Source organism: Amblyomma americanum, chromosome 5, assembly GCF_052857255.1.
Source record: "Amblyomma americanum isolate KBUSLIRL-KWMA chromosome 5, ASM5285725v1, whole genome shotgun sequence".
NCBI classification, from domain to species: domain Eukaryota; kingdom Metazoa; phylum Arthropoda; class Arachnida; order Ixodida; family Ixodidae; genus Amblyomma; species Amblyomma americanum.
This window is the reverse complement of record NC_135501.1, coordinates 184,937,829-184,947,480: the sequence shown is the minus strand read 5'-3', so window position 1 is coordinate 184,947,480 and position 9,652 is coordinate 184,937,829. Positions and strand designations below refer to the sequence as shown.

General features: G+C 44.6%; 1 protein-coding gene across 2 annotated transcripts; it reads left to right on the top strand.

Annotated features, from left to right (window-relative positions):
- The first annotated feature begins 470 nt into the window (after positions 1-470).
- LOC144133172 (sulfotransferase ssu-1-like) lies at positions 471-8,977 on the top strand. 2 transcript variants are annotated; one of them, XM_077666056.1, is made up of 3 exons: positions 471-618; positions 6,337-6,946; positions 7,987-8,973. In XM_077666056.1, the coding sequence occupies exons 2-3, from the start codon at positions 6,387-6,389 to the stop codon at positions 8,372-8,374; spliced, it is 948 nt and encodes a 315-aa protein (XP_077522182.1). In that variant the 5' UTR covers positions 471-618; positions 6,337-6,386; the 3' UTR covers positions 8,375-8,973. The 2 variants fall into 2 exon arrangements, with proteins under 2 accessions (XP_077522182.1, XP_077522183.1); XM_077666057.1 differs by having other exon boundaries at positions 491-634; positions 7,987-8,977.
- Positions 8,978-9,652: the final 675 nt, after the last annotated feature.

The following is a 9,652-nucleotide window of genomic DNA, read 5'->3' as shown; positions in this document are numbered from 1 at the left end:
ACATTGATGAGAACGTAAAACATCACAAACATCGAGAAGCCTATCTTGGTTTTAATCATGCGGCGGAATTTCCTCCGTATTTAGCCAGAGCTACCAGTCATAGAGGTATTCCGACTGCCTTTAATGGCTCTTTGCTTCTGTTCCGTTAACGTGTCCAAATTTGCGCACATATCCTTCAGTTTGACAACTTCATGGCGTTCTCAGCTGCCGCGGCCGAAGTGGCAGCTACCTGCGTGTCTTGGTGCCCACTCGTCTAGGTCTGCCCGCGGGGCCTCGCACTAAATTCTCCCACCGGTGGCCGGTGATAAAGGACAAAGCTCTTGCCGCTTGCAGCGCGTTTAACTGATAGCGGGTGGACGGACTGGACGAGGCCGCAGACAGAAGAAACATGAGATAGAAAGGAGAGCAAAACGGCGGCCGCGAGAAAAACCGGAAACGAAAGGAGGTTGTTGTGACACACATCTCGCCAGTCGCACTCCTTCTCCTCGTAGGATTGTAGAGGAGCGGAGAACGCACGCGGAAATAACGCCGACGGCCGCCAGGCGCTGTCAGACGGAGCTGCGCATTGCCCCTGGAAACACTGCTACAACGCCTCCAAACGGCTGTCCACGAGAAACAGTGAGTATTCGTGAAGGTATTGACTACTGCCACCTCTACATTCTCGTAGAACACGTTCATCTACGAGCGCGTTCCCTTAAAAAAGTTTCTTTAGACAGTCGATAGACTGGCCATAGGCTTCTGCGTGCGTAGATGGTGTCTTCTGGAGTGAGCTACGTTATACTGTGAGTGAATGTGTGTATGGATTGTGACACTACAGTGGCCTATGTTCTACTGTGACTGAATATGTGCATAGATGGTGACTTCTGGAGTGGACTGTGATGGGGACTGTGTGGAGTGATTGTGTGCATAGATGGTGACTGTGGGAGAGGAATGTGTGCTATTATAAGAGACTGTGCGCATAGCGGAGTAGATGCGACAGGCTTTAGGACTTTATTAGCATAGAAGGGACGCTACGGTGGAGCGATTGCCGGCAGAATATTCAAGGCTAACCCCACCCGTTGCATTCAACACCTCAACGCAACTCAACTTCTTTGTGTAAAGTCTATAGACTCTCTATAAAGAAACCCCAGACAACATTCTATAGGCAGTACAAATACTATACACAGTCTATAGACAATCTATAGATTTATGGCCATACACTTTTAGTAGACTTTTGTCAATATACTGTCCATAGACTATGAATAGACAAAAATAACTATCTATGCGCAGGCAACAGAGTCTACAAGAAGTTTATAGACTTTATATAGACCATTTTTATAAGGGCTGACAGGAAGGACCGAACGCTTCGAAGATAGATGCGCTTGGCTCTCAATCTAACGTAGTTAGCTCGTTTATGGTTTTGCATTAGCCGAAAGAACGCTTTGGTGTACAATGCAGTTGTTAGTTCAGGGCTGAGGATTGGTTTAGTCCACGTGAGTACATTAACGTTTACTAGCGTCGCAAGCACACGGGAATCTTTTGCGTTCCGCTTCCGGGTGGCCGCAGTCGGACCCCTGAACTCAGGTTGAGCAGCGAAACGCATGTAGCCGCAACTTCTCACTCGGGCTCTGCTGCGTGTTGAAAATGCACCTGTCTAGTTTCGTCAGTCTACGTGTATTCCGTTCGGTCAGTGTGTGTGTGTGTGTGTGTGTGTGTGTGTGTGTGTGTGTGTGTGTGTGTGTGTGTGTGTGTGTGTGTGTGTGTGTGTGTGTGTGTGTGTGTGTGTGTGTGTGTGTGTGTGTGTGTGTGTGTGTGTGTGTGTGTGTGTGTGTGTGTGTGTGTGTGTGTGTGTGTGTGTGTGTGTGTGTGTGTGAGAGAGAGAGAGAGAGAGAGAGAGAGGGCGGGAAGGGGGATTAATTTGAATACGTAACCTCACCAACTACCCCGCTTACCTCTAGCATAAGAGAGCATGACAGTGACGCTTACTTCTAGTGTAACCACGACGCGACGCCACAGCCCTTCATAAAAGGCTCCAGATAATCAATGAGATTGAAAAACTAACAATAAGGGAGGTAATAAAAAAGTCGAGTTATTATATTACCTCAACAAAATTATTTGTTTATGATAGGCAGCGAGGTAATGGAAGCAGTAACGGAGTACTCCACATCTTTGCATGGCAAGTGCTGAGCGTATATCCGGCCTATGTGAATAAATTAACGAGATGAAGAAGGCGGTGGACCTAGCGAGATTGGCACTAATTTTGCTAAACGCGCAGGCCCATGCGACGTGCGACGATTACGACGGCTGCTCTTAGAGAAAGTATCTCTTCCAGCTATTAAGTTATAAAAATATATTACGCTATAGTTGCGGTGGTAACCGAGCTTTGGTCGGTATTACGCGACCAATTGTTTTTTAGTGCGCTAGCAATAACAGTGGCCATCCCCCGCGTTTAGCCGCTGTGTGTTTGTCTGTCCGTTTACATGAAGCCGGTTTTGTGGCTGGCTGCTCACCTGCCCAGGTATATATATATATATATATATATATATATATATATATATATATATATATATATATATATATATATATATATATATATATATATATATATATATATATATATATATATATATATATATATATATATATATAGCGTGTCTGGCGATCGCTCATTTCATTATGAGGGGCTGCTAGGGAAGGTCAACCTGGGTCACACCCTAACCCAAGCAACCCAAGTCCCACCGATGGCAGCACCTGCCATAGAAGAGCAAGAGCGCATCTTAACGTGACCGCTGCACCACTGCGCCAAGGATGGTAGGAAGACTCCCAGGGACCTATGAATGGAGACAGTGACCATTTCCGCATTATGCACATTAACCCATTATCGCTATCCGAACAAATGTCATCCCTGAACACCGAACCGTAATAACGTAACCGAAGGGTAAACTGAATTGCTAGCGCATCTAATTCGCCTTTGACCTAACTACGCAAATGGAACATCATTCTTTTCGAGCTTAATGGCTGGTGTTCTTTGAACGTAGCTTTGAGGCAGCCCAAAGAAAAGGGGACCACACTTGCAACTGAAGGGGCTCCGAAAGCGTCCCAACAATGAACAAATAACGCGCATGTGCAAACCTCCACCTATTTGTTCACTGACGGGACCTTTTTGGAGTTCATTCAGTTGCAAGTGTAACGCCTGTTCTGCCCTTGCCTTTTCTGTGCGCGGTTTCAACGCTACAGTATTCGTTCAAACTGTATGTCTGACCAACAGGCCCCTCAGTGTACTTTGGAAATGCTCCTTCCACTGCTTGTTCTTGCTGAAAGTAGGTGCAATGATAAGAGAACGTGAAAATAAGCCGTCAAGCGACCACTAGATGAATAGAAATGACGCTTCTAGGAAAACTCGACTGAACGCTACCTCTATAAGCAAGAGGACCTGATATTACAGACGAAAGAACGCACACTAGCTAATCAAAGCTTTTAACAAGGATTAAATAAACAGGGATCTTAAGACGCATTCAAATACGGCAAGGCAGGTAAGCAGTAACAGACTTTCCACGGGTGCGTTACTCTCCTTGCAAATACTCTGGAACTTATGGAAAGGTTGGGAAAGATGTTCTCCTAAAACGACATCTTATGCCCAGCTAGTTTCGCGGTGTGCATTCGGGAATACCACTGAGTTTGAGACTATCTGCTGTTTCAAGACTACTCCGATGCTTCCTTCCATCTGCTCATTACGTTTATTTCGGTTCTATTGTTTCTCTTTTACGCATTGTAAAAACACCCAAAGACGTGCATCTCTTAGTAGATAGCACAGAGTAAAAAAGGGGGCGGTTGCAAAAATACTTGCTTTCAGATGCTCGGGTGTGTGGTCAGTGGTCGCGAAATTTCCAAAAGCGTTCAAACAATTTCAATCAGATAAACAGTTTTTCTGGAACGTACTTTTTCAGAGGCTAATGAAAAGTTGGGCGTAGTCCTTGCAGGCTTGCTTGGAGATTAGTGACTGCAATAATATTTTGAATTAGTTAAACCACCGAGGGTGTGTTTTCGGTAGACGGCGACTTCTGTACCAGAAACGCGAAAGCAGTCTGGATGACGTGTTGTTTTTCTTGTTTTTCTTTTTGTGCGCCACTGGTAGGCCTTGGAGAATTCATTACGCAGATAGCACATTGCCTACATAAGTGCCTTCCAAGGGCGTTGAAAGCTACAGAGCAGGTTTCGTGGTCGTGACATTAAATAGGGGAATTCCTTGCCGAGATTCTTTTACGCGGTATTTTTTTTTTACATTCCAAGCCGAACACATTTGGAATGGGCGCGCCGGCCATGAGTAGGACAAAGCTGGAGACCGCCCAACTTAAATGGCTGACGAATTATTATTATAATTTATTGATACCTCCCAGGCCCCGAAGAGCATTGAGTGAGGGGGGCATAAGGAAAAGCAATACACAGAAATAATAAACAACAATAACGGGAAAATGGAAGCGGTACAAGGCAAAAAACGCGAAAATAAGGATGATTCAAGACAGAGCAAAAGTAACATCTGAACAAAACAATAGAGGATATGGAAAAATTGCGAAACGTGAATATGCGAAAAAGTAGTAATCCGGTGCGACCAAAAACAGTGGTACATCAGGCAACAATATAAAAGCAACTGAAACTGTAAAAAAGCATTTGAAACAATACTAAAGGGATAAATGCATACATTTGGCAGTTTTAAGCTCTATAGGATCAGGACAGGCGATTATGTTGTCAGGAAGACCATCCCAGAGGCTAAGTGCTTGAGGTAATGCAGATGAATTAAATTATTGAGTTTTGCTATATATACGATTGCAGCTTCAGTGATAATGCAAGCGCGCTGAAGAGTAGCAAGGTGATTCTAGTGGCAAAAACAAAGTGTGGGTGCAAAGATATTTATGAAATAAACACAGAAGTGAAAGTGAAGGACGAATTTCGAGTATCTGCAAATCATTAAGGGTTTTAAGCTGAGAGACACTGGAGAGGGGGCTATAATTACTAGTAATGTACGGGGCAGCTCTGCTTTGAATAGTCTCAAGTATTTTCGAATAGTCTGTATTCAAAAGTCTCAAGCAAGAATGTTTAAGGACGCGATATTTTTTCTAGCCCGTGCACCGCTCTTTGACACTCGCCTTCAAAAGCTGTAACTCCTGCAAAAGCAACACCAGCTTATGAAATGTAACTGTTGCAAAGCTTGCATTTACTATGCCGGTGCATAAGCTCTTCGGTCGGTGTACTGCTTGTGAAAAGCGAGCTTAATATGTAGAAGAAACGGGAAAAAAACTTCACATGCAGTCGATTTTTGAAATTGAGCTCATTGCATTTGTTCTGTGTGTAATGCGCAGGGCTTTTTTGTTTCAAGTGATTATTTTGTCCACTTTACATTGGTCGCATCAACCTACAGGACCAGAGCCCGAAAAAAGACTGCTTGTGGTTTAGGAGGCACGACATGTGATGCCTGGTGGAGGAAGAAAGTAATTGTGACCTAACGGGATGTCTGCTGCTCTCTGAAAATATACTCCCGAATGGTCGTTTTTAAATTTTTTTTAATAATAATGCCAAGCACATTACTTAACCTTGATAATTATTTTCTTATTAAGTGATTTCTCAAGCATCAAAATACAGCCCGGGCACTAGACAAATATTCGTATTAAGTAAAAATGTGAAGCTCAGGAGCGCAGGTTTAGCGTTCCAAGAAACATAAGGGAATACACTATTTTTTTTTTTGTGGTAGAGGTTTTGTGGCCTGGTTAGACGCTATTGTTCTAACGTACGCCCATACTCCTGGGCAACAGAAAAATGGTTGGAATGAACATCGCGAAATGTCTATAACACTGCGGGAAAAAAATATTTCCCCGTAAAAGCAACGACTTTCCAAGGATACGATTCCGCAAGCCAAACAGAAACACCGAATGACTGTTGAGGCTGACATGGGTACTAAAAGGCTAATGCGCCCATTTGCAACTACACGGTTTACGTTGAAAGCAATTGCAAGGTCGCTGCCACAAAAGCATATGGCGGCTGGCGGTCGTTCTGCGTATGTATTTCCTTTAGATTTCAGACGTTTCACTTCACGATTTGGTAGCCAGTGACACTTATGTATCCTATAACCTTCATTTTTACCTAGTCGTACGTCAAGGTTGCTCTGAAGCGTCTAAACTCTCGTGATTTGTTGTTCACATGGTGCTATTTCTCTACAGCTTCGTGATTGAAAGTATAGCGTCTGGAAGCGTTACATGTTATTCATCGCATAATTTGTGTTCACCCGATGCAACGTAACGAAGAAACTTATCAAAGCCCGGATTCTTAAACGTTCTTATTCTGTTCTTCTCTATTTCCCCCAAGCACAAAGTCTCTTCGGCAAGTGAGTGCCAGCGCCCAGGGTCACAAAGACAATGCAGCGAGTACCTTACAAGCACGTCGACGGTTACTGCGTCAATACCTTCTTCCACGATGACATCGTAAGATCAGCACTCAACTACAAGCCCAGACCCGATGACGTATTCATCGCGACGTACCCTAAATGCGGCACAACATGGGTTCAATACATTGTGTGCGGAATCTTCAACCGCGGAGCGTTTCCCAAAGACTCCGTAGAGTTCATGCTAGCGTCGCCTTTCTTGGAAATGCTGGGAGCCGAAGCTGCGCTTAAGATGCCACGTCCCGGGGCTATCAAGACTCACATGTCCTTCGACAAGGTCCCGTACTCGAAGGACGCCAAGTACATCACCGTCGTTAGGAATCCTTTCGACGTGTGCGTGTCCTTTTATCACCACACCAAGGAAAAACCGTCCTACAATGTCCCCAATATGACTTTTGACGACTACTTCGAGAACTTCGTGCATGGAACCGTGTCCTTCGGTGACTACTTCGACCACCTGCTCTCCTTGTACGAACACAGGGATGACCCGAACGTTCTATTCCTGACGTACGAAGAGCTGAAGGAAAATGCGAGGTAAGTGATGACAGAGGTATAAATAATTTCCGCATTATCAGGCTAGGCAATTGCATCTCAAAGATTTAGTCGCACTAGGCCTTGCTCTAAGCTCAACGGAACTTGGTACATGCACAGTGGAGCTGTGAGTGACGGCAGTGCTCGGTACATTGTTGCCGTCTTGCTTAGATGCATTTGCAATGCTCCAGCGAGCGGCATTAGTCTTTAAGAGCAGCGTCCTAGCAGAATTTCAGCGGCCCTTTCCAGATATGCCTTAACTTTCCTATTGAGATTTGGCGTCAGCACAAACGCTCTCAACGTACAATTTCTGTACTCAATACAATGTAAGTTTTGCCCGAGGCCTTAACGTGGTAACTTGCAAACACACCTACTGTTTTCTGTTTTTATTCACTAACAATAACAAGTATAGTAAGGGCGCTGGGTTGATAGCAAATATTTGCAAATTATCAGAAAATAAAAACTCTTCATTGAGTACTGAGTGGTTCAAGATTTCAAGATAAAGAAATGTAAACAGATAGAAATTAAATGCACGTGGCATTCATTATTTGCCTACCTGTAACATAAAGTCTAGCCGTTGCGTTGTTCTTAGAACGGCTGCGGACGTTCGTTGCGCTATTCTTCCAGCGCAATAGCACCTGAGAAAATGAAGCTGAACACAAATATTTAGCGGACTTGAAGCGGACATGATAGGAGGGGGTGGGCACTTTTTCCTCTGGGATGCAACTGACCATAATTACGCACAGCGACTTTGCGAAAATCCCTAGAATAATCTCTTCGAATGCATATCGGTGCTTTCACTCTCTCACTGCGAAGCCCACACCTCTGATCCCCTAGAGCCCTATCATTGCTCAAGGTTTATAGTGGGCAAGAGGTCGAATAGCATGGAAATACAAATTTACCCATTGTCCGTTTTATCTGGCGCAGTACTTCCGGAAGTGTCCGGACGCTTATAGCATTGTGATGGCCTCGCAGTTGTTTGAAAGCCCAACCGATAAAATGTGACTTTTTTTTTAAACGGTTCTTTTTTTGCTTTCTCCTAGGGCACAAGTTCTCCGGATTGCAGATTTCCTGGGAAGTGAGTACGGCAAAATGCTTAGAGAGAACGAAGAAATTTTGAAGAGGATACTGGACGGCAGCGATTTCAAGAACATGCAAGCAGTTGTTGACAGCGGAGGCAGCATTCTGCACCGTCTGCTGGACTTGCCACCTGAGAGGGCGCTGAAGTCGTTGGAGCTTTACAGGGAGCCCCTTAAGAAGCGGTTAGAAAGCAAGGGTGACGTCAGGTTTCTGCGGAAGGGTGTGGTTGGTGATTGGAGGAGCCATTTCTCGGGATCCCAGATCGAAAAGATGAAGGAGAGGATTAGTGAAAAGTGCGGTCACACGGATGTGATGAAGTTGTGGAATGGCATTGGCCTACCACTACCATAAGGACGCTTGAGTGGCATGCACATGACTAGCTACTTTATTAAAGCCATCAACAAGCTTCTAGGATTTTTTCTGTTTTTACTTGATGTACAAAATGAAGGTCTTTGGTCTGGCTGCCAAACTCGGTAGGTTTCTTTTCAAATAAAGCGCTACTAGTATAAAAAGCTGACCACTGAGGCACAACTAAAGAAAATAAGGCACCACAGACATTTCAGTGAAGCACCGAAATCGCAGAAGAAACGTCACCGTTCTTTCTTGTGACTAGGGACGCTAAACGTGATATGCGTACAGCCTTTGCCAAAAGTAACCAGGCTGCATGGTTTTCTTATCTTTCGGATAGTAGAGTTAGAGTCATTAAGGTTTCCCTTAAGATCAAAAAGCTCTCTGAAGGTGAGGACAAAGGTTGTGCTTAGCTTACAGAGATTTAGAGCTTGAAGGCTGGCATAATAGGTTCAATATACGACTGAGAAGCAAACCGTCCTGCCCGGTAACTTTTGGCAAAGACTATACATTCCGATATCATACCCAATTCGATACTGTAATGAGTTGTATATGTAGAGAGGGTTGGTCAAAAGTTCCCAGGCCACAGAGTCGGCTTTTCAGCAATGTATCGGGGCATTTTCGACACATCTGAAGGTGAATATATCTGTGCGGTGTAGTACACTCTGACTGGCTGAAGCCGCCGCCAAGAGTCAGGACCTTTCGGCCGTCGTCTAGGCGGGTAGCCCTCAGGCTACCCTATTTCTGATGAACAACAAAAGTTTTCCTTTCGTATGCTATCCTATCCTATCCAAGGCCTGGAAACTTTTGACCAACACTCTGCGTATTTAAGATTAGACGCGTCGAAACCAGACAAGCGAAACCTTTATGTAGTAAACCATATATTTTTGCTGTTTCATAAATGGAGTCGGCGTGCTGCATTACATTGATAATGGAGTTTGTAGAGCGCAAGACTCCCTGAAGGACGTGGGCAAAAAATAGGAGATTACAGAGGCAGCTCGATAGCCTTCATAAAATTGATAATTGGACAGTTCGTACGCAAAAGATAACGTGATAAGGTGGCTGATAATGTAAGCAATGTCACACCGATAAGGTATTGGTGAGTTTCAGCTCAGCAGAAGCGTATTAGTCTATATGCGTACAGGATGGCCGTATGCCTGAAGCTTAAGAGCAGTGGCAGGAAAAGGGCCAGGTGGGACGACCACGTGTCAGTGCGCGTCCGCCGCAGGCACACGTTAACCTGGCATACATCTATGCTAATGAGTTTTCGCTACGCTAAAA